The 25,583-nt window shown below is 30.7% G+C and overlaps 2 protein-coding genes across 2 annotated transcripts in view; one reads left to right on the forward strand and one right to left on the reverse strand.

Moving 5' to 3' along the window:
• Positions 1-309: 309 nt before the first annotated feature.
• Positions 310-4,248, forward strand: LOC132941254 (zinc finger MYM-type protein 1-like). The gene is made up of 7 exons (XM_061009224.1): positions 310-421; positions 1,181-1,368; positions 1,442-1,627; positions 1,808-2,078; positions 2,167-2,365; positions 2,450-2,771; positions 4,174-4,248. Exons 1-7 carry the CDS (start codon positions 310-312, stop codon positions 4,246-4,248), a joined length of 1,353 nt encoding a protein of 450 aa, XP_060865207.1.
• A 5,509-nt stretch (positions 4,249-9,757) lies between these two features.
• The window catches only part of LOC132936916 (venom dipeptidyl peptidase 4-like), a 28,248-nt gene continuing 12,422 nt past the window's right edge, over positions 9,758-25,583 (reverse strand). Inside the window, exons 7-16 of the mRNA XM_061003728.1 lie at positions 25,293-25,462; positions 25,106-25,206; positions 24,811-24,943; positions 24,524-24,741; positions 23,107-23,314; positions 22,183-22,370; positions 12,510-12,704; positions 10,920-11,080; positions 10,051-10,256; positions 9,758-9,984 (exon numbers count right to left, since the gene is read on the reverse strand). Of these exons, the coding sequence (XP_060859711.1) occupies positions 9,895-9,984; positions 10,051-10,256; positions 10,920-11,080; positions 12,510-12,704; positions 22,183-22,370; positions 23,107-23,314; positions 24,524-24,741; positions 24,811-24,943; positions 25,106-25,206; positions 25,293-25,462 (1,670 nt within the window). The 3' untranslated portion in view covers positions 9,758-9,894. The remainder of the gene's footprint in view (positions 9,985-10,050; positions 10,257-10,919; positions 11,081-12,509; positions 12,705-22,182; positions 22,371-23,106; positions 23,315-24,523; positions 24,742-24,810; positions 24,944-25,105; positions 25,207-25,292; positions 25,463-25,583) is intronic.

A 25,583-nucleotide genomic window follows, 5' to 3' on the forward strand; every position in this document is an offset into this window, starting at 1 on the left:
TCCATATTCAGTAGCATTCTCAGGTGGTCTCTTATGTAACGGTATTTTGTGCAATCTTATATTATGATGTGTTGGACAGTGAGGTCAGCGTGGCATTTATCACAAGTGGGTGGAGGACTTTTGTTGATGAGAAAGGAATGAGTTGGGAATGAGTGTCCGATTTTGTATCTTGTGATTGCGATTTCCTGTCGTCTGTTAAGGTGATAAGGTGGGCTCCATTTCTTTTTATCTTTTTTTCTTATTTTAAGTTTATTGGTGGGAAGAACGGTATCCCAAAAATGTTGTCATTTAGAATATATTTTGACTTTGATGGATGATTGGATGTCGTTGGTCGGTAGATCGGAAATTGTTGGGTGGGGGATAATTCTGGTAGCAAGGTTAACTGCTTTGTCAGCCATTTCATTGCCAGTTATTCCCAAGTGTGAGTGTACCCACATAAGTTCAACTTTTTTTTAGGTTGATTTCAGTATTTTTTAAATATGTTGCGTGGTTTTGTTTGACGGTAGTGAGTTTTGGAGGGCTGTTAGAGCGCTGAGTAGTAGTAGCGCCCCAAAATCACTCAAAGCCCCCTCAAAAAATAATAGTATAATATAATGTATGTTATTCTTAATAAGTTATTTTTACCGTTTTTTTTTATTTTTTTACTTTGTTACTAAACATTTTTTCCTAACACTAATAACAAAATTGCTTTTATAAAATAATATAATATAACAATAAAAAATATTACTAATAGACAGTATTAATGTATTGTATAATAATGTCTAAATAATATTATATAGTTATTATTAAACAAAATATGAACGGTACAACTATAGTGACGGTGACGTCTGATAAGTCATGCAGGCCAATCGCCAATGATTGGGAAAACCAAAAACATTTTTAAATAGCTCCAAACGAATATTATACTAGTTTGTTCGTTTATGTATGTATGTATGTATGTTCATACTGATTAGTGATTACCGGCACAGTCGGCACACAGACACAGTTAAATTGTCCATTTCCCATTTCAATCTAACCATTTCACTATTCAGTATTTCACATAGCCACGTAACGTACCGTACCTCGTAATATCGAGTGATCTTTTATATAATTATATACCTAGTATATTACTTATACTAGTTATATTAGTATGGTTATACATTTAAATTCGTTTAAAAAAGAAAATGTTTAGTATTTTTAGTAAAAAAAAAAAACTCTGATGATCAAGTAAATGTGCCCGAACATACGCCTACGCCTGCGTCTGCAATAAATACTGAAAGTATAATTGCAGATGAAAACTATGAAGAAAATGAGTTAAATGATGTGCCTATAGATGATAAATTTTATTTGGGTAATTTAAGTTCAGGACCGCGTCAGCCAATATTAAAGGTAAGTAGATTTTTAATTACAACTTATATGTATATTAATATTATAAATAAGATTTTCAAAAATGTTTAAAAAGGAGTATCCTAAGACAAAATTTGGAAGTCAAAATCGAGGATTTACACCTTCTCACTTTAGTGATTTTAATTGGCTCGAATATAGTATTAAAAAAGATAGCGTGTTTTGTTTTCCATGCCGTATTTTTGGAACTGCTCGTCAAACGGAAGATACATTTACTGTAATAGGATTTAATAACTGGAAAAAAGTAAGTTGCATAACTATTCTTATTAAGATTCTAATTAGTCTGAAGTTGAAGTACCTACGTATTTCAAACATAAAAATAAAATTAAAACTGAATTATGTACCTACTTACTAGGTAAATTTATAGGCATAATTATAATAATTACAATATATTTTACACAATATTTTATCTAATCGTCTATAGCTTTGTGGATCAAGAGATTCAAAGACCAAAAAATCAAAACTAAGTTTGCACGCTTCAACAATTAATCCCATTAATTGTATGTTAAGATGGTTAGAATATAAAAATTCTTTAAAACAAGGTAGTATCATCTCCAAATTATCAACAGCCAACAGAGAGCACATTGACAAAAATCGGCAGTATATTAAATGTTTAATTGACATTGTTATATTTCTTGGACGGCAGGGACTTCCATTTAGGGGTCATAGTGAAAATGAAGATGCTTTAAATAAAGGTAAGGATAAACAAATAATATTCTTTGTGATTTTAATGATTTGTTTACCTTTAAAAATTAAGTATAATATTTTAATTTCTTATTTAAGGTAATTTTAAAGAGCTATGCATGTTGTTTTCAAAACATCATATTGAGTTTGAGAAAAAATATATTTTCAACTCAACTAACCATACTAGCTGGGCCATTCAAAATGATTTAATAAATATTGGTGCTTCATATGTGAGAGATAATATTGTTTCTGAAGTTAAAAAGTATGGCATGTTTTCTATTTCATGTGATGAAGCCAGGTAAATAAAAATAAATATTTTTAAGAATGATGCTTAGTTATTTTGTAACAGGTTAAAATAATAAATCAATGTGTTTGAACACAGATCTCATAAAGAAGAGCAAATGTCCATCTGTATCCGTTATACAAATAATTTAGAAGTGAAAGAACGTTTTTTAGGATTTGTTGATGTATCATATAGTCAAAATGCTGATGCATTATATTCATCTATTATCGACTTTTTACATTTTTGTAATCTATCTGATATTCCAATTGCTGGCCAATCTTTTGATGGAGCAAATGTAATGTCTGGTCAGAAAGGAGGTGTCCAAACTAAACTTAAGCAAATTTATCCATACGCTATATACATTCATTGTATGGCACATAAATTAAATGTAGTGATTGTGGACACATGCAGATATTTGAAAGTAATCCTATTATTTATTATTTGTTTGAAAAATGTTTTATTACTTAGTACCAATTAATAATTTATAATAATATTAAAACCTTATTTTGTTTATTTAGGATCTTAGAAAATTATTTAATGGACTAGAAGCCATCTACGTACATTTCTCATATCCTTCAAAAAATAAAAAGTTCAATGAAATTCAAAATCAACTTGGTTTGAAAAAAAAATCTTTAGTTCAGTTAAGTGAAACAAGATGGGCCTGTCGTTTTAAAAGTTGCAGCTCAGTCAGTCATACAAAATTATGGTGTATTAATTCAGTATTTGTATTAATTGTCGATATGTTAAAAAAGCGTATATATGTTGAAATTGAAGCACGTAAGTTGATACGTAAGTCTAAAGTACCTAGTAGGTACTAGTTATGTCAAAAACTCAAAACTATGATATAACCAAGACAAATGAAAGTAATCGACCGCTATTATAGGTGCCACCTACTAGTTTGCCTCCTAAATTCAAAAAGTTCAATCATTTTTTTTTCAAATAGACTCGAATGCATACAAGTTGCCTCATCCTATCGAACAATAAACATAAACAAATTGTGTCCAGTAATCAGGGTTGTGCACTATTCATATTAGTAGTCATAATAAAAAATACCGATAGCTCGGCAACTATTGGCGTGCAAATTTCGTGGGTGGGCGTGCCAATTCATGCTAATTACGTGCTAATTATTGGCAAAAGAAAATTCCGGAAAATCTTTTTTTTTCAATCTTAGGGAGTTGGTGAAACGTTTCAACAGCCCCCCCCCCCAAGTTTTTTGCTTATTTTTCATTAAATATGGTCATGCAAATAATAAAAATAGTCTAGCTAATTGCATGCTAATTTTTAGTGCAAAAAAAATCTGGGATTTCAATATTAACGGGCATCGAAGTGCACGGGATCAGCTAGTATATTATAAATATTGACAAAAAATAACAATACAAATCAACAAACATGCCCGCGCAACCAATAGCAACCAATATATAATACACTATTATTATTTTAATCTGCAACAATAAACTAAATTTTTATTTTGTTATTAAGTCATCACGTCGAGTGTTACTGCTGGATAGCTACTCACCCCCACATTCAAAAGCCATGTAAATAAATTCAGCACATATGCTCATTGTAAATATTATATTACAGATTGTATATATTGTATAGATTGCCGGGTCCACACAGAAACGACACAGAAACAAAACAAAAACAAAACACAATCCCAATTTTTTTTAGTTTGAAAAAATAAAACACAAACAAAACATGTGTCCATACTGAGTTCAGTAAAAATTAAACAAAAAATGAACAAAAATCAAACATTTTGTTTGTGTTTTGTTTTTGTTTTCTCTTGTCCATACCAAACATGTTTGTTTCAAAATTACATTTTTTAGATATTCATTATCAGATATTCATTCAGTCAGTCACTGAAGTTTAAGCAATTCAGACGTTCAGTATTCGGTATTTAAGTTGTTTATTTTTAAATAAAAATATATAAAATAGTGAACATTTATCTTTAGTAAATCTACATAAATTAAAATGTGGAAAATGAGAAAAAATATTGAAGACGAAGAAGATTTACTTATGCTAGGTGCTGGGTATATTTATTTCCAACAAAAAAAAAATAATAATAAAAGACGTTTTTGGGTAAGGCCAACTTTGCAAAAAAGGAATGAACAAGGAGTAGATAAACTATTAATGAACCTGCAAGATGATGATGTTGGTTTAAACGGAGAACTACGATCTAGTTTCAAAAATTTTCTGAGGATGTCATCTCAAGATTTTGAAAATCTAATATGTCTTGTTGGTCCAGCAGTTAAAAAAAAACACTAATTGGAGATGTCCTATTAGTGTTACTAAACGCCTATCATTAACATTGCGATTTTTGGCTACAGGAGACTCTTATCATAGCTGGATGTATCAGTTTAGAATTTCTACTCAGTCGATATCCCTTATAGTACCAGAAGTGTGTGAAGCAATAATAAACGCTTTATCAGGATATATTAAGGTAAGTAGAACATGTTATGTAAATATATTAAAAATTAATCATATATTATTAATCATAATTAGCACAAACAATACAAAAATTATAAGTATAATCTATTAAATATAATGATAGCCAAATAATTTATTTTGTTATTAATGAAATTGAAAAAAAATCTCTCTTTGATTATAATAAAATAAAAGTAAAATTAAATTAAAATTAAAAACTACCTTTTACAAAAAATAAATTTTGTTTAAAACAAAAAGCCAAACTTAAATCAAGATTAATAATAATTTTTTTTTTGTTATAACATATTAAATATTTACTATATATTAAATATTTATATTTATTTACTATTATATTAATGGGTTTCCCATAGTTCTGGAGTTGTTTCGGTCACATTTGTGATACTAGCAGGATTAGAGTAGGGAATTGCAGTTGACGCAGATGAAGATTCATCGTGATAGTAGTTAATAGCAGATAATTCTGAAAGTGTCTGATTACTAGAGGTTGAAGCAGCAGATCCATCAATATAATTGTTGTAGTTAGTAGGAACTTGAAATGTTTGTGGCGGAACATCATATTTTCCTAACTCACCGTCGTATAAAAGATTGTTAATTAAATGTTGAATTGTACATTGTGCATAATGGGTTCGAAGACCGCGTACTTTACGTGCCACTATATCACCAAACGCATCAAAATCATCATTTTTTTTTCGTTGCGTTCTTTGCGACTTTCATTTATCGATTTCATCATTTCAAAAACCTCTTGAGTTCTATCTTCACTTTCCTTAAATTTAGATGATCCAGGCTTCCGATTTTCTTGCGATACTATCAAATTTTTAGGAGTCGCCATTGGTGACGATTCTACTGGTGCCCAAATATTGCTTTCGTCATGTATTTGTAAATTGTTTATTGAATTTCCTTCATTTCTCTCAAAAATATTCTCATCAACTGCCATAAATTGTGTGTTTGGTGTACAAAGTTCAATGCTATCCTCATATACTTCATCACTTGACATGTCACTTATCTACATTAAAAATATATAATTAGGTACGTTTAAAAAATAAACCTTGTTATAGGTACATAAAATATGAATATTAAATTATTAATTCTATATATTTGTAAATAAATAATTTAAAAACAAAAATAGTAAGTATCATCATATTATTTTAAACTAGATGCCATCAAATGAAGAAGAGTGGAAAAAAGTTGCTTGTGACTATGATAAAATTTGGAATTTTCCCCAATGCGTTGGTGCAATGGATGGGAAACATGTCGTAATTGAATCACCAATATTAAGTGGCAGCGAATTTTTTAATTACAAAAGCACATTTAGTATTGTTCTATTCGCAGTAGTCGATGCGAGTTATAACTTTATTTACGTAAGTATTGGGTGCCAAGGTCGTATATCGGATGGTGGAGTGTTCAAAAGTACTAGCTTTCAAAAACTCATGGAAAACTGTTCATTAAACCTACCGGACAAAAGTGTGCTACCAGGTCGAAATAAATTAAGTCCTTATGTTTTCGTAGCTGATGATGCTTTTCCACTTTCTCCATGTATTTTGAAACCCTATAGTGGACATCAGGATAAGGGTTCGAAAAATCGAATATTTAATTACCGCCTTAGTCACGCCAGAAGAGTCGTGGAAAATGTATTCGGCATAATGACTTCAATTTTTCGAGTGTTTCGCAAACCAATGTTGTTGCAACCAGAAAAAGTGGAAAAAGTAGTATTAGCTTGTGTACACCTACACAATTATTTACGTAAGAGCTTGTCATCAAAAAATACATATACTCCACCGGGAGCGTTTGATTCAGAACAATTAGATACTGGCACAATAGAAAGAGGAACCTGGAGAAGAGATCAACAAAATCCTCGATCATTTTTATCAATTTCTCAAATAGCTCGAAAATCATCTATTGAAGCTGCAGAAGTTAGAGATGAGTTCAGCGAATATTTCATTTCAGAACAAGGTCAAGTACCGTGGCAATTGAACTATTCGTAACTAAAACAAATTCATAACATTTAAATGTGCATTGTATATATTATTTTTTAAATGTTTAAAAATCAAAAGCGGTTATAATAACTTATAACTATGTCGTTTTTTAATCGATTACCTATTGTTTTGTATATATTTTTTTTTAATGATTTATAATAATTTTAATGAATGTTTCATTTGACTTATACGTATTCCTTATCTTATTTATTTATTTTATATTTTTAGTAGAAAAACAATTTTTAGTCTATCTTATAGTCGAAAAGAACATTATTTTTACCTGACTTTCTTCAGTTAAACCAGCTTCTCGAGATTTCCTTGGTTTATTTTTGTCTTGAAGAAAACTCATCAAGTCGTACCTGAACCACTTGGCACGGAAATCTCTGCCTGCTCCAGATTTTTTCATGTCCTTATATGCACGTCTCTCCCTGGAGTATTGTGAATACACATTTTTCAATTTCCGATCGATTTCATTGGCATCTGTACTTAATTGCATACCAATTTCTTTTAATGCATCAGCTTTCTTGAATTTATTTTTGTAATTCAAATTAGTCGCATCCCACAATATGGGTGATTCCCGGTACAGCTCTATAAGCTTGCATGTGTCATCTACATTCCATTTTTTTTTTCGTATTCATTGTAATTATATGAATTATGAATTATTATGAATATTATACCTAAGTATGAACTACACTACGCAACAAACCAATTGATACTAAATACCTAAATCGCACTATCACACTATTAATATTAAGATTATCTACTATCTAAATATTATTATCGAATTATTATTTTTAACTGTTGGTTATTTTTAAAACATTGTCCACACACGCTTGACAATGTTCTCCAAAAAAACAACAAAACAAAAACCTTTTGATGTTTACCGACACCGCTCGGGACATGACTTTGTTTTTAAAAACACAAACAATTTGTTGGAAAAAACACAATTGTTTTGAAAATGTTTTGATTTTGTCGAAAGACACAGAGTTTCTGTTTTGTTTTACTTTTGTCGTCTCTGCGTGGACCCGGCATTTCTTACACTAAGAAAAAACTATACAATTAACATGAACCTAAATAATAAACCAAATCATATCGATATCTCATTGTTCCAATATTAGGTGACTTTTACATTGACTTTTCTGTGTACTTATTTCAAAGTCCAGTCTTAATATTATTATTTTATTATAATACATAAATATAATTAGTATATAACACTAATTAGGTTCAACACACAAATCTAAATAATAAAATAATTTTGACATAATAAACTATTTTCAATTTATTCAGATTATTATTTTAATAGTTTGTTTTACTAAAGAATACAGAAATGTATTATTCTAGAAATTAAAAAAAAAATCAGAAACTTACCTGTTTGGGCTGTATAGCAATCAGTCAAAAATGTTGAATTCTAGACTGAAGACAACAACTAAACCGTCTAAACCCGACGAAGAATTTCAAATGAATGAAATAAACTACGTATAATAATACTAGGTTAATCATAATATTATCGTCGATAATTATTATTAATCCAAGCAATATTTATAAATAACTTTATTATAAGCAGAAATAGACGGAGTATACCGTGTACCCGTATGCCGCTCTATCTTGTCTAGATGTCTAGTGTTCACTAAATTTTCCTAAAATCTTCTTTCATAAAAACCTTCTCCGTGATATACTCTTTAATTTAAAAATAAATCAAGAAGATCTGATAAGTAGTTCCAGAGTTTACCCTGTACAAAGATTTTCATTTCACATTTGTATAGTTACATATATACTATGTGATTAAAACTGGCTTCACTTTTTTCATCTAAAAATGTTCACTATCTAGTATCGTATAGATATCTATACATTTATTAAAGAAAAAGCCAGAGGCCGCAGGGGGGTGGGCGCTTCGATATTCAACTTCAGTATCTTGTTCGATCGGAATGTGAATCTAGTTGGTGCATTGGGGAGGTAAATGCCAGTAGTTTCCAAAGCACCTATATATTGTTAGATTGGCAGTTGAAAATTATTAAAAATAAAGTCCCAATTTTTTTTAAGCTTTTAAAATATGAATATTGACAAAATACGTAAAAGTTACGAAAATGTGCAAATTGTTTTTAGTTAGAAATTCATAAAAAATTTTCTGGTAAATTAACCGATATTTTTTTTAACTCAGCTAATACATTTTTTACCTGTGGTTATATTTTTCAAACTTATATTTATTACTTTTATAGAATTTAAAGAAGATCTTATTGATGTAAAACCAAAAAACGTAAAAAACCAAAAGTAGTGTAGCCACTGAATTACAATATCTACTTGTAACTGTAACATTTTGATTGCACAAGAGTTATTTTTGCTAGTTGCAAGGGTTTGGATTCCATATATATTTCATACTTTTGCCATTCGGTGATATATAGAGGCTTTGGTGGAAGCACTATGTGCAGAGCGGTGGTGGATATCAAGCAGTATAGGTGAATGGTTAGATGAAAGCTCACTTGAGAGATTTTCTAGATGATATCCAAGACAACCTGCCTTTATAATGGCAATGCCAAGAGAATCGGTGCTTTGATTAGGATGAGTTGGATAACGCGTTGGTGATGTTGGAGCAGTAACTGTTGAGTCTAATCTAGTGTCGATGTATCTGAATAGGGTTCTACCTGCTATGTTGGTCGAATTGATATTTCATGCTTGATGTTTGTCATTAAGATCATCTGCTATAATAATATTTTGGCCCAAGTCAAATAAGCGGTGAAATGGTGTTTTTTGTATTCCTAAAGCAGAAGCTCGTCTTACCCAAAAAGAAATTAAAAGTTGACATAAAAAAAAATTTTTGAATTTTTTTTGATGGGGTTATTTCCGTGAGCTTTTTTTCTGTGGGTTTTTATTCCTTGAGCTTTTTGCAATTTTTTTGTTTTAAGATATAATTGGTGGAACTCTTTTGAATGTGTTGTAGATTCCAAAAACAAGACTTAAAAGCTCTTATTAGATGTAATATAAAAAAATACAATTTAAAAATAGAATAGTTTTATTAACAATTAAAATCTTGATACTCCACAACATTAAAAACATACATACGTTGAACATAGTTAAATAACATCATTTTCTTATTATATGACAATTTTTGAGGATATTGATCCATCAAATTGCACTTTATATTAAAAATCTTAAAATAAATAATATAATTGTACGATAAAGATGATTTCTTACGTTTAACAATTTATGAGTTTCGTCTGGATAAAACTAAAATATTAAATTAATAACTATGTTAGAATTTGTCCGATGAGTATAGAAATTTAAAACACATACTTGCTGTTGAAATGTTATAGCATTATGTTGTAGTTCTTTGGATAACATTACGGAATGTTGAAAATGAACATTAAGGTCAACTAGTCCATGAATAACCATATATTTTTTGTTACGTAAACCACCAGCATTTTCTATCAAACTAGCATTTCGATAACTCTCAACATTTTGGTTGTACGTATCCATAAGCCGTTCAGTGAACATTGAGTCTAAAAGTTAGTTTAAATAAAGATTAAAATATAACATCGGTCCATTGGTTAAAGGCATTTGTTGTCTACTCTGTGTTCGCATTTATAGTTATTTTAATTATCTAATTTCATCATAGGTTCGTCAGCAAGTATATATATTATAGAGGTATAGGTAAATCTTATTTAATATTAGTTTTACCTTAAAATAACTAATAAGCCTTATACAATTACCACATATATGTTACGTAGCAAACCCGGGTAAACAAATCTTCTCACGCCTTCGACTAGCTCTATTAATCATAAATTATGACTAACGAAAAGCTGAACTTAGGTGTAATTTTTTTTTATTCTCTACATCTTACCCACATGCAGTTATTACGCAGTCATAGAAAATTAATCATCGATAACCTATAAATCCTTATCTATACTTTTATTATAAAGAGGAAAGGTTTGGATGTTTGTGACGAACAAACTCACAAACTACTGGGCCAATTTCAAAAATGTTTTCACCATTAAAATGCTCCCCTGAGTGACATCCCTGAGTGACCATAGGCTAATTTAAAAAGTCTGACTGCTGAGCTATTATACCTAGTCTAATATAGGTAATAAAATAATAAATGAACCGGAAGCTATAATAATAAAAAATAATAATAAAAGATAAAACAAAATTAATTTATACAAAACCATAATATATCCAGTCCGTGACAGGTGATACGGACAATGCGCATTTAAATACTTCCTCGACATCCTTCGCTAAAGCCATACCGGCCATGTAGCCACCAAAACTCCATCCCCAAATACCAACTTTATTTTTGTCAACAAACGACACGTTGCTTGATAGAAATCTGTTGAATATATTTATTAACTAGCAATAGTATAATAATAGAAGTGCTTATCAATATAACATAATATATAAGTCGATGTATATTTCTATACATAAAAATAATATACTAATAAAAATCAAAAGCTGATAATAAACACAATTTAGGTACATATTCAATATTCATAGTAGATATGCATAAACGCTTTGTGATATGATAATTAGATGACTACGGTTAATTCGAGCACATTAAAGGAGCATAAATATTTAATAGATTATTTCGTGGCACGTAAATTGAAAATATTACAACTAACAATAAATGTATACTTGTGGAGATGCAAACTATTTTTTTTCAAATGAGTACCAACCTTTGTAACCTAAGTAGGAACCTACTGTAAATTATTAAGCTGATAATTTTTTTAATTTTGATGTTAGTATCTAAATCAACATTTCAAGGAGTAGTTTCTAATGTATTAATGCGTATATAGTATATACTAAAGATAATAGTATTCTTAAAATTAGTATTATAAATATATAAAACAGATTATTATGATATATTGGGTTCGAGATTTTTATACTAGGATATTTTGATAAATTATAATATGTTGATATATAAATATTAAAAACACAAGTTTCTAAATTATCATAGCACATCATGTGTTCTAAACCCATCGTGGGCCTGCGATAATTTAAGTACATAAAGTTAAATAACTCAAAAACTACTTGTTCGAATTTGGATTTAGATACATCAACATTTTCGAAAAATGCATATAAATTAATGTCATGTATTAACTCTAAAAACACTTGTTCATGGAATTTTGTTTGTTTTACGTGGACACGTGTTTTACCTCTGAAAATGATCGGTATGATGTCCTCTTAACAAGTCATGATGCAATGATGCATTTAAGGAAGTGACTGGAGTGACTACCCCAGAAAGACTCCCTTTTAGGAGCTAAACAATTTAAATATCTACCTAATGATCGATATACGATATACCTACTATTTTTGATGCTATTTTCTACCAGAAACCACTCTTAATGTTGAAGATTGAATAATTTTTAACACAGTTAAATATTCTTAGACATAAGTTTTGAGCTATGTTATATAATTTATTATGTTGTACCTATTTCTTCAAAATCTTAGGTGGTACTTTTTTAGTATCATCTTTACGTGTTGCTTAAATGATTCATAAATCATAATATATACACCCACCATACACGCAAAAGAAAGTATTTTGACCAAGAAATGTATTTATCAAAAACATCGAACAATTTAGTGTTTTTATTTAAATAATTGTCATCCGGTAACGACATTAAATCATTGACTACCTATCATAAAATTTAAAAAAAAAATAAATCAATTTTCCGTTAGATTAAGTCATACCTGTATGGATATATCTATGTATAGTATAATGTTCTAAAAAGGAAGCATTCTATAGATGATATTTTACTTACTTTGCGATAGTCATTTGATCATAGATTTCCGCTGTACCCAATTTCTTATAATTTGCGAATAATGTATTACTACCTCTTCGTCCTGTGCCACGACCATCGACTTCAGCCACAACAATGTCATGGTTTATACTTAAATACATGTTCAGATCTAAGTGGAATTCGTCCAATGCTATATTAAACGTGGGGCCACCGTAACTATATCAAAAATAAATATTGTAACAAATTATTTTTAATTTTCAATGCGTCTAATGATTTTAAATATAATATAATATGATACTCCTATAATACAAGTAGGTATATCTCCTATAATATAGGATGGAAGTATGGAATCTGATAAGTGAGTAGTCTTAAATTAGAAACACCAACCCATAAATTACGAACAGGGTATAATGAAATTAGTATAAACCACGAACTCGATTTAGTCCAAAAGTGCTTACATTAAAGTCTAAAGTACAAATTCACTCAGAGCCCCAGAGGTTATATACTTATTGAACTAACCACCAAATAATCTAGATGGTTCAGATGCATCACTTAATAATGGTATAATAATTAATAATATATACATAATTTATTACATTTTAATGTTATAACTAAAGATAACGGTTCGTAATATTATAATGTTCGATGATTTTTAATAGATATTGTCAATTTAATATTTATTCCAGTTCGAATAGAGCCAGTCAATCAATATATTATTATACACACTACACAGTTTTTATCTTTTATAAGTATTCATATACGATATCCCTATTTGTTAGTACTATCGCACAGCTATAAACATATTTATCGGCTTAATCAATGCGTTGCTCTGTCCAATACTGTTTGTAATATAATAATATGGGGTAACACAATGATGATACTATAAGAATATACTTTTATATTATGTACATTGTAAAATTCACATTTATTTGTATCATATTATTTTAAAATTAATTAATCAAAGTGTTCATAATTGTTTGTTTGTTTGTTTTTATTTTATTTATTTTAAGTAACCAAAGTTGTACTAAATGAAATAAATATAATTTTTAAGGCGTCATTCGTCTAGGCTAATGACCCAACATTTACCTGAGTAAGTATATAATATCATCTGGGTGAGATATTAAGCATGTATCATTTGGGTAAATTTATATTTATATTTATTGTATAAGTAGGTACCTATATACAAAATGTCTTGAGTTTATAGGAACGGATTTAGAGGGAAGCTAGGGCCTAGGGCGGAGACATCCCCCAATCAGTATTTCTAAACAATTGTATACTGTTAAAAACAAAATTACAAGAAAAAATCATATTATAATATCGACATTTTCTGAAAATTATTACTTGCCCCCTCCCCCTAGCTATGTGTCTGGAGCCACCACTGTGAGCTTAGTATTATAATATGAAAGTATATACTCTTATTTAACAGAAATAACAACTTTTAGCGAATGTATAGTATATCGTGTATTTGTATACGAATACGGAGTAGACCTATATTATAATATATTCATTATTCATATATCTAGCAGGATTTAAAGCATTGTACAAATTAAACTACATACTTACAATACACAAGTTTTGTAAAAAAATATTTTATTAAAAGGCTCTTATTGTAAATTTTTTAAATCTTATGTACGGAAAAGTATTAAACATTTCATTTTAAGTATTTATTTAAACGTGTAATATTAATACTTTATTAATACTTATTATAACTTTTAAAACATACAGTTTTAAAAAGGTGGGTAAGTGGATGTAACTCTGCTGTACAGTAGGTTACAAGTGGGTCACTGTAATGGATGGTCTTAAATTTGAATTCAATGATATAATATCATTGTACCTATTAGAAAAACGATTCTGAGCGAAAACGGTCAGTCAGCCTATGATATTACCAAGTATATTTGATGATATTATTGTGAATAAAGTAATTTATATATTTACTTATTTACGTGGAACCTTGTTTTAAATTTATCCTTAACTATAAAATAATTATTAAATTATAAATTTGATAAATTTTGTCAAAATTTGAACTTTAAATACTTATAAAAAAAAATTGTGCCTATGTATTTTTTATATTTTTCAACTGCTATTAGAACGATATATCAGAAGCCTTATATTAAATTTTCATGCCTTTTTACCCAACAAATAAAATTTTATTGATATTTATAGAAAATAACTAAAAAAATTGAAAACTGACAATGACCGTAAACAGCTCAAAAAGAGTCAAATTATTTTACTGTTCTAAAAGGTGATGACAGACACAAAAATAAAAAAAAATAAAAAAAAAACACACATCATTATAAAATCAATACATTCATCGCTTCGCTCAAAATCTAAAATCCAATGTTGCAAAGCTAAGTCAGCGAAATCTTACGGTTGATACCAAACCAAACGTTCAGAGTAGGCTTAATATAGTGGCCGGACCTATGTCATGCGCAGTGGAGGGTATATATCCCCCCTGGGCCTTTTTTTTATTCCTTAAACATGACTAGACCTTGGACGTTTTTCTACACTTAAACGTTTGAAAACATATATTAGAAATACAATTGGACAATTAAGGTTAAAATATGGAGTATAAATATTGTATATGTTATTATTATATTCTGTATATATAAAACAGTAAGCTGATTGACTGATCTATCAACGCACAGCTGAAACCATTGGACGGATTTAACTGCAATTTGGCATACAGATAGCTATTATGGCGTAGGCATCCGCTAAGAAAGGATTTTTCGAAATGTTGATTTTAATGGGTTGAAATCAGTAAAAATATTTTTCTACATGTAATTTATTTATATTCATATAATAATAACAATAGCAGTCGACCGATTACGGGAAATATGGTACGGCACGTTGGCCAGAGGGTTTCCATCTACCTGTACTATGACATTTTTTTTGTGTGTGTATTTTATCAGCGTGTAGATATTATGAATTGTTTCGTGGCTATAATATTATTTATGAGTTGTATAGAAAACACCGACTAGTTCAATTATAAAAATCTTAATCTTACTTTTCAACGATTTCGGGGTATTATTTTACTATAAGCCGGGTTTTTAGCTATTTACACGTGGAGCCCGTGGAGGTATTATTGCGTATTATAATATCGCGTCGTTGGTTGATAAATCTACGAGCCGCGACGTTGGCGTTGTCGTTTTCATGATAAAAGTACGGAAATATAATACTTCAGTCGTAATAACCCATCGCCGACCATCCCATATCTTCCCCCACCACTTTTCGTACATGCACACGTGTACGAACGTTGCACGTCGTCGTCACTGACAGCATGGATCTGTGACTGGTGAAGACGTGAACTTATCTTTCACTTATCTTTCACACGTCGTATTCGCCTGTTGTGTAAATGCTGTACGTCTGTCGTCTACTACAATCTTAATCTGACATCGTATAATATTATATTGTGCGTAGTATATTTAATACATTGTTAATTAACCATATTGATTGGTAATTGGTATATTATACCAATATTATATATTATATGATTTTGATTTGTACGGCACAAAATATAATATAATCTGTATATTTTAACGCGTTGTCGGCGGACAGAGCCACGGTAGTAGGTAGCGTTGTCGTTTTGACGATAGAAGTTAAATGATTATTAAATGCTGTACGTCTGTCGTCTACTACTATATCCTAATCTGACATCGTATAATATTATATTTTACGCACTACGCAGTATATTAAATACATTGTTATCGATTGGTAATTGGTATTGGTATAGTGTTACATTGATATCATATATTGATTTGAACGGCACAAAATATAATATAAACTGTATATATCTGTATATAAAAACGCGTTGTTGGCGGATAGAGCCGCGGTAGCACCGTTGTCGTTTTCACGATAGAAGTTTAGTGATTATCCTACATATTATATTTATAGCTGTGCGTGACGAAAACTTTTGCTTAACGATATAAAATGTATGTCCACATGCTGTAAATTATATGTATTTGGCCACGTTGTCGTTGTAAGTAGCGGTAGCCCAGCATTCGATAAAGGACCGGTAAACGATTTCGGTATACAAGTGTATCATAAGACAGCTTACTGCCGGATTAGTTTTTTTAGATTTTTCCGTGTTTGGTTTTTGTTGTTAGGAGCATTAATTTAACGTTGTTTAATTTAATTACCTAAGAAATGGCTAAAGAAAGTCTTTTAGTTAATGGAGAACTTGAACAACATACTGTTGTCCCCATTGTTGGCGACGGTGCCTGTTTATTCCGAGCTCTTTCTTTTTTAATACACGGAACACAAGACAATGCTATGGAGGTGCGATCACTAATTGTCGGACATGTGGTGAATGACTGGACCAAGTATTCAGTTATTTCGCACAATAGAAATGGTGATAATTACTCAACGGCTAATGAATATTATGCTGATATGATAAAAAATGAAACTTATGGTGGGCTTTATGAGTTGATAGAAGCGGGATGTATATTTCCATTTAATTTTAAAGCTTATCGAAATGGTATCTTATACACGGAGTCCGGATCTAATGATTGCCCAGTAAAGCTTTTACGATTTGGACAAGATTTGTCCAATGGACATTTTGATGCTTATCTTCCTACTGCTGCAGAAAACAATACTCAGAGTCGTATAGAGGAACTGGTCGATGAACGCGAACATTCACCTATTGCATCTTCAGAACACAGTTACATTTCTGCAAAAATGTTACTATCCCAATCAAATGAAACAGATCAATCTATTTCGTCCTCATTAATTAAAAAGAGAAGACGAAGGGCTAGATTTACTAATTACACAATAAAAATCAAATAAAAAAGCACAAAAAAAATATAGACAGAATAAACCTGAATCAAATCGTAAAGCTGTGTCTAAATATCAAAATACAAATTCTGATGTACACATGCAAGCTGTTTTAATACACCAGGCTGCAAATCCTGAAATACATAGATCTATTCAATCTAGGTATAAGGAAAACACTACTATGCGTCTATGGAAAAGCAAGGTGCATTCAGGTATGGCATATGATTCAGATATTGCATATAGAACTGACACCTGTGTAGCTTTGAGTTCTATGACCTATAGGCTATAAGTGTCAGTGGTGCAACGCCTTGAAGTGGAAAGATGAGACACTTGGTATGTGTTGCAGCGCCGGAAAAGTACAACTTGAGAGGTTAAGACAACTACCTGAACCTTTCTACAGTTTGGTTAATGCTCTGCACCCAGATCATGTGCAATTCATGGGCAATATTCGAAAATATAACGCCTGTTTTCAGATGACGTCATTTGGTGGTAAGCAGGTAACAGCAGACGGTTTCTTACCGACTTTTAAAGTCAAAGGACAGGTCTACCATTTAATTGGAAGTATATTACCTGAACCCGGATAGGGCGCACAGTACCTTCAAATCTATTTTGTTGGTGAAGACGAACGAGAAGCAAACATTCGGTGTTCTAAATATCCTAAATTAAAACCTAATTTAATCAAACAACTGCAGGATATGCTACATCAAGTGAACCCATATATAAAAGATCTGAAAAGTGCCATCGATAAAATACCTCCTTCAGAGTCATTTAAAGTTGTAATACATGCAGATAAAAAACTACCAGAAGACCATAGAGGCAGGTATAATGCACCGACGGAAAATGAAGTTGTTTTAGTGTTAATAGATCAGCAGTTTGATCGAAGAGACATCATCCTCGAAAACCGAAGTAACTCACTTCACCGTATCAGTGAGATACATCAAGCATACGACGCACTGCAGTATCTTTTAATGTTATGCTGGGGGGATGATGGGTATGCAATCAACATACCACAACGCAATCCAAAAACCAAGTTACCGCTTAAAAACACTGTCTCTGCATCAAGTTTTTACTCATATAGAATAATGGTCAGAGAAGGGGAAGACAACTATTTAGTTAATTATCGTTCTCTTTTCAGTCAATATTTAACAGATGAATACGCCAAAATTGAAACCGAAAGACTAAATTACATCAAAAACAATCAAGCCAAATTGCATGCAGATAGTTATATGCATTTAAAATATGCGATTGGACGACGAAACACAGAAGCTAATCAGTTAGGCCAAATGGTTATACTCCGGTCAACTTTTACTGGTGGGCCAAGATACATGCACGAAAGAACATAAGATGCTATGACCTATGTTATAGACATTACGGTCATCCTAACCTTTTTATTACTTTTACATGTAATCCTCGCTGGGACGAGATAAAAGAGCTCTTACTTCCCGGTCAAAGATCGACATGATATAATTGCAAGAGTGTTTCGGTTAAAAGTCAAAAAGACCATGAACTTATTGACAAAAGGTAAAATATTCGGAGAAGTGAGATGCTATATGTATTCAACAGAATAGCAAAAGAGAGGTCTACCACATATTCATATTCTTTTATGGCTTCAGCATCACATTATTCCGGATCAAATCGACAATGTTATTTGTGCTGATATACCCGATCCCATACGTGACCCTCAGCTTCACGAAATCGTTAAATGTAATATGATTCATGGCCCTTGTGGCTGTTTTAATCGAAATTCACCATGTATGAAAGATAACGCGTGCAGTAAACATTACCCCAAGAATCTCATTAAGGAAACTCAAACTGAGGATGATGGTTATCCGAAGTACAAGAGAAGTTCAACCGATGACGGTGGATTCTCCGTCAATGTCAAAGGCGTAGGTCTAGATAATCGTTGGGTAGTTCCTTATAATCCAGTACTGTTAATAATATGTAACGCTCACGTCAATGTGGAATATTGCAGTTCGGTGAAGTCCATAAAATATGTGTGTAAATACGTAAATAAGGGCTCGGACCAGGCTTCATTTGCCTTAGAAAATGAGGAAGACGAAATAAAAACTTACGATGGTGGACGATATATAAGTTCATCAGAAGCCGTGTGGCGAATCCGTGAATTTCCAATTCACGAGCATTCCCCTACCGTTGTCCACCTTGCTGTCCATTTAAAAAATGGACAAAGGGTTTACTTTAATGAACAAAACCTACATGACAGAGTGAATAGTCCTCCTACAACTACACTTCTCTCATTTTTTGATTTGTGTAAAGTGGATGACTTTGCAAAAAAATTGCTTTACCCAGAAGTACCTGCATATTACGTTTGGGACAAAAAAAAGTTCCAAAGAAGGAAGAGAGGAGTAAACGTTGTTGGCTGGCCAGATATCAAAAGAGAGTACTCTGGGTAGAGTTTATATGGTTCATCCGAACAATACAGAATGTTATCACCTTCGTATGCTTCTTCATGAAATCCGGGGCCCAATTTCGTTTGAAGCGTTGAAAACTGTAAATGGTCAAGTACATCCCACTTTTAAATCCACGTGTAAGGCTCTAGGGTTACTTGAAGGTGATGAGCATTTGTACGCAGAACTAGAAGAGGCAGCACTTTGCCAATCTCCGCATATGATACGGGTCTATTTACGATTATATTAGTGTTCTGCCAAGTAACAGATCCCTTATGTCTTTGGGACAAATTCAAAGAATACCTATCTGAAGATATTAAAATACGATTAGAACGACAGGATTCCGTGGGTGCAGAACACTTAGTGGACGTTGTGTTGAACAAATGCCTATCGGTAATAGAAGATGCCGGGTTAACATTAGGTGGTCGGCCTCTTAAAGAATATGGCTTACCTCAGCCAAGCAAATCTCAACAATTTGATAATAGAGAGTATCTCAAGGAAACAAGTTATGACTTAATAGCCTTAGAAGACGCCGTAAGAAACAATGAAGAATCTCTGAATGACGAACAAAAGTTTGCTTACAATCAAATTATTACAAGTGTTAATAATAATGAGTGTCGAATATTCTTTTTAGATGCTCCAGGTGGAACCGGAAAAAATTTCTTAATCAATTTGATTTTAGCAAAACTTAGAAGTACTCGCGACATTGCCTTAGCTGTAGCATCTTCTGGAATCGCAGCTACCCTGCTCGAGGGTGGTCGAACGGCCCATGCTACCTTCAAATTACCACTCAATCTAACAACTTCAGTCACTCCCTTTTGTAATATATCAAAACAAAGTAATTTTGCGGAAGTTTTAAAAGATACAAAAATAATAGTGTGGGACGAAATTACAATGGCACATAAGGGTGGTGTTGAGGCTTTAAATAGATCTCTAAAGGATATAAGGGGAAATAAAAGGTTAGTGGGTGGTGTAACGGTTTTACTGGCTGGAGACTTTAGGCAGACTCTACCAGAAGTACCAAAAGGGACCAGAACTGATGAAGTCAAGTCATGTCTTAAAAGATCTACTTTATGGCCTCAGATTAATATAGTCAAACTGTCAAAAAATATGAGGGTATACTTGGGAGAGGAAAAGTGTTTGCTGGTAGATTTTCAGATCTTTTACTTGAAATTGGCAATGGTGATTATCCATCGGTTGATTAAATGATAACTATCCCAGAAAATGTGTGCACAGTTGTAACTACGGTTTAGGATTTAATATCAAAAATGTATCCAGATATTGCTCATATTCATGATAAGCCTATGAAATGGTTGTGTGAACGTGCTATACTCACTTCAAAAAATGACCAAGCGGCGGCTACCAATGATACACTGCTGATATCTTTTGAAGGGGAAGAAAAAGTATATACTTCGATAGATACGGTGGTCAACATAGACGATGCAACTAATTATCCGGTTTAATTTTTTTAATTCATTGAAACCGCCGGGTATGCCATATAATAGGCTTATTCTGCGTGTGGGCACATCTATTATGTTGTTGCGAAATTTGAAACCACCTAAACTGTGCAATGGGACCAGGCTTAAAGTCAAAGCTTTACATCGCAATATAGTAGAAGCCACAATTTTAACTGGATGTGTGAAAGGGGAAACTATGTTTGTACCACGAATTCCTTTAATTCCGAATGATCATCCGTTCGAATTTAAACGATTACAGTTTCCCCTCATAGTCTGTTTTGCAATGGCTATAAACAAGTCTCAAGGCCAAACTCTCAAATTTGCAGGAATAAATTTGCGAGAAAACTGTTTTTCACATGGGCAGTTCTACGTAGCTTGCTCACGCGTAAGCTCACCCAGTAGCTTGGTGATTTTGTCGCCTACTAATAGATCAGCGATGAACATTGTCTACAAAGAAGTTTTGTAGATAACATTTTGAAAAACTATTAGTAAAACATTTATTTTGAACCTTCAGTGCTAACATTTATCGTGAACAAAGCTGCGGCCGCCAAAAGCTATAACTTATAGAATAGGTTATGATAATAATTATTATCTTAAAAACTAAATTAATATATATAAAATATTATTTCAAAAATCTTAATTAATTTAAATTTCAATAGATTAAACAAAATTTAATCTTGCCAGGTTACATACATTTATATACTTAAACCCGGCAACGACGGGTAATTCAGCTAGAATTATATAAATTATACTTTATTACGCCCCCCCCCCCCCCCACACCAAATTTCTGCGCACTGGACCTGTCTTCAACGCTATAGCAGTTTTTTTTTAAATACGTAGATAGTCTGGTAGTCAGTTGCATAGTTGTTAGGTTGTAATTAACACACTGATTTGAGACATTTATTGAAACGTATAAAATAAAGTATGCTTAAAAATCTCTAAAAAAACTTTGGATTATATTAGATACCATCGTACATTTCATAGTTATCTTTCAACAGAGTTGTTAATTTAACTTTTGTTGTACACATATTTTTATAGCATAATACATTAATACCTACTTACGTGTAAATTAATAACGGATATTTATTGCCCGATGAAGTATCAACTGTCGATGGAATTAACAATTTGACACGAGCTTCACAGCCATCGGTAAGTGGAACGTTTAAAAATGTCACCCGAGGTAAAGCGACATTTTTTAATTCTGTAGTCAGTTTTTTATTTCTTTCCCAAGCAGTAACACGATCTCCATTCTTGAATTCAAAAACATACATATTTTTGTATTGGTAGAATAGTAAATAAATATTAAAGATAAAAACTATTGACTAAACTGCAAGTATATTATGTGACAACAATTATGAAGAGTCCTATTATTATTTTAGTTATTTGGATAAGATATAAATTAATACTCAATTTTGCATTGGAAAATTTATTTTCATTATTTCTTAACATGAACTCATGGTTACATGTTGTTTGAGTTATCTATTTAATTTCATATTTTTTATTAATTTATTACTTTTCTATTTTATTAAAATAACGATTAATTTATGATAATTAATTATATTATTTAATTTAGTAACGACCTAATATACTTAAGTACCTTAACTGAATTAAATAAAATAATATAATTTGTTGGTTAAAATTAAAACATTTAAACATATTTGAACATCACAATATATTACGATATCATGGTTTAATGTTAATTGATATACATATTATTTTATTTTATTCCCAAGATACATTTGTTATATTTTAAAGAAAACTCGTGTACCTTTTTAATATATTTTATACTAATCAGCATAATATGTAGGTACCTACCTGAAAGTCAATTGTGTGGTAAACGAGAGTAAATTACTGAACATGTCGAATAACATTTAACTATAATTATTGTAAAAAACTATTTCTTAGTCCATAATCTACATACGCATATTATAGCTACACGATATTATTATAAAGGCAGAATTAGCTAATAATCATACAAATGCATACAGTTTTCATTATGTTCACGTAAGGTATGTTTGGCCCCGTACATATGTGTGCGTAATACGTATTTTTTTCACTGAGCTGTGCTTTGCTGAAAGTGCATCCCGTGGTACAGGTCAAACATTCTGGTTTGGTCTGCTGTTTATTCAAATCTATATGCACTCTGTACACGTGTTGTACTTCGGAACTGTGCACTATGTTGGCTAAATAATATCTGTAAAAATTATCACAGTAGATAATATTATTATACAACGAACGGTTTGTCCAAAAAAATTTAAGGATAAATTTAAAAAAGAAAAACGATTATTATTAATTTATACCAATATAGATACCTATGTAAAAATAATGATTATAGGTATATCGTTTAATAATATGTAATAATATATGATTTTAATAATAATCGTTGTCTTCAAACTTCGATGGGTACCTAGTTATATTTATATATATTATAATAATATAACATTATAAATTATGACAGCGCATAAAAAAGGAAAAATGTTCTTTTATCTTTATTTTATTAATGGTATGTATTGAAGGAAAATGATAAATTATTATTAACTATATTAATATTTTAGATTCTGAACAAAGTGAGGAAGTTATTGATTTATTATAATGAAATTTTCTTTTTTTGTATTTTCTGTTATTATTTTTCTGGTAAAAGTAGTGTTTCAATTGTTTCAAAAGTTCCAAGTAACTTTTATTCACCAATTGGAAAGTGTAGGCGGGTGGGTGGTACCTACCTATCTGATTGCTATAGGCATATTGGAGATGAAATGCCTGTGATTTTCTTATTGGTGTCTTTGAGCGTAAAAAAAACTACTGAGAAATTCGGAAAAAACAAACATATTTTATTTATCAAGTGTTTTTGTTATTTACCTACCTATAATAGCTTATTGTAAAAAAAAAATAATAATCCTATATCATAGGTAACATTTTTACTCAATTATTATAATAGTTATATGTGAAATATAAGCATTTCCATTCTATCATATATTAAATAAATTAAATACATCATGTGTTATATACTCCTAAAAATGGTATTATGTCAGTGGGATACTCAAATAGTAATATAGACTTGTTTAACACCACATTATATACAATTTCAAAAACATTATCTATTTAAAATTTTTATTTCAACTTACTATTATTAACTTTTAACTAATTTAAATAGCATGTTGTACCTATAATATAGGTAATATTATAGGTCCTATATGTATTAAATATAGTGTATTTTTTATTTTTTATTTTTTACGCTGTATACTTATTCAAATTTTCTATGTTTATATAGATACCTCTACCTACTTTTAACTTATCTGCTACGTATACATATTGTCCAACTATTTTTTTTTTTAATTGGAATTATTTCTATCAATAAAAAATATTATGATTATATAGTACCTACGTATTTATAACTAGGGCTTACATATAATTTGATTCAAAGTCCCATTTTATGAGTTTGTCGACTTCAAATTTACCAGTGGTTATTGGCATTATTTTGCCACTTGAGATCACGCAAACATGTCTGTACATATCACCGTCGTCTTGCTCTATTGGGTATATTAACGCAATCTGGTATTGGGGATTAATCACGAGTGACTGTTGAAAATTGAGCCAACCGTTTTTTTGTTGAAATTCCATCATCTGTCAAATACAATTTTGTAATTATGTTATACGCATTACATTTTAAAACACTGTATTATTTTTTCTCACTTCCATAACTTCAGCTGTATTATTAGAAATATGGTAATGTACGAGATGAGATTCATTTTGAATTCTGTTCATCCACATTGCAAACAAATGTTCATCATCTGACCATCCAACTGAGTATAATATTGTCTCATTACTAATAAAAACATTTATTTGATTGTTTTTAATTGCTTAAAATTATTTTCTAAGTTTTAATGTCTATATTGTATTATATTACAATTTAAGTGCATTATAACTTATAAATGCAACGCAAATAATACACAATATTATTGAATATCGATGTGTGGCGGGTACTTACGTGTATTGTTTTACCGGTTTTATTGATATAGGTATGAGTTCGTCGTTTGTTATATTTAGAATTTGGACGAATAATTCAACAATTGGATTGGGATCATCAGCCTATAATTTTGAATAATTAATTATTTAAATTTATTAGTAATTACATTGATTTTCGACGTATACAGTATACTATTTTGATATAATACTTTTGGATAACGATAACTAAACATTCTGCTGGATTGGTCGTACATAGTATCAGGTATGCCATATGTTGGTAAATATACCGTTGGTACCAATTTTTCATTAAATGTCGCGTAGGCTAAATTTTTTCCCTGATTAGAAAACCACATTGCAGAATTTGATCCAAAGATTTCTTCTAAAACGTTTAAAAAATAATCACTATACTTTTACATTATAAAGGCGTGATATAGTACCTATTGTTAAAATTACTAAAAAAATTTTTGTTGTGAATAAAATATATACTTTATATTTATATA

The sequence above is a fragment of the Metopolophium dirhodum genome, chromosome 1 (genome assembly GCF_019925205.1).
Source record: "Metopolophium dirhodum isolate CAU chromosome 1, ASM1992520v1, whole genome shotgun sequence".
Classification (NCBI taxonomy): domain Eukaryota; kingdom Metazoa; phylum Arthropoda; class Insecta; order Hemiptera; family Aphididae; genus Metopolophium; species Metopolophium dirhodum.

Bases quoted from the DNA above. Each gene is read 5' to 3' on its own strand.
- LOC132941254 (XM_061009224.1), top strand. From the start codon at position 310: ATGGATGATTGGATGTCGTTGGTCGGTAGATCGGAAATTGTTGGGTGG. The intron at 2,079-2,166 runs GTAAGGATAAAC...TTCTTATTTAAG, and splicing joins TGAAGATGCTTTAAATAAAG to GTAATTTTAAAGAGCTATGC. The intron at 2,366-2,449 runs GTAAATAAAAAT...GTTTGAACACAG, and splicing joins ATTTCATGTGATGAAGCCAG to ATCTCATAAAGAAGAGCAAA.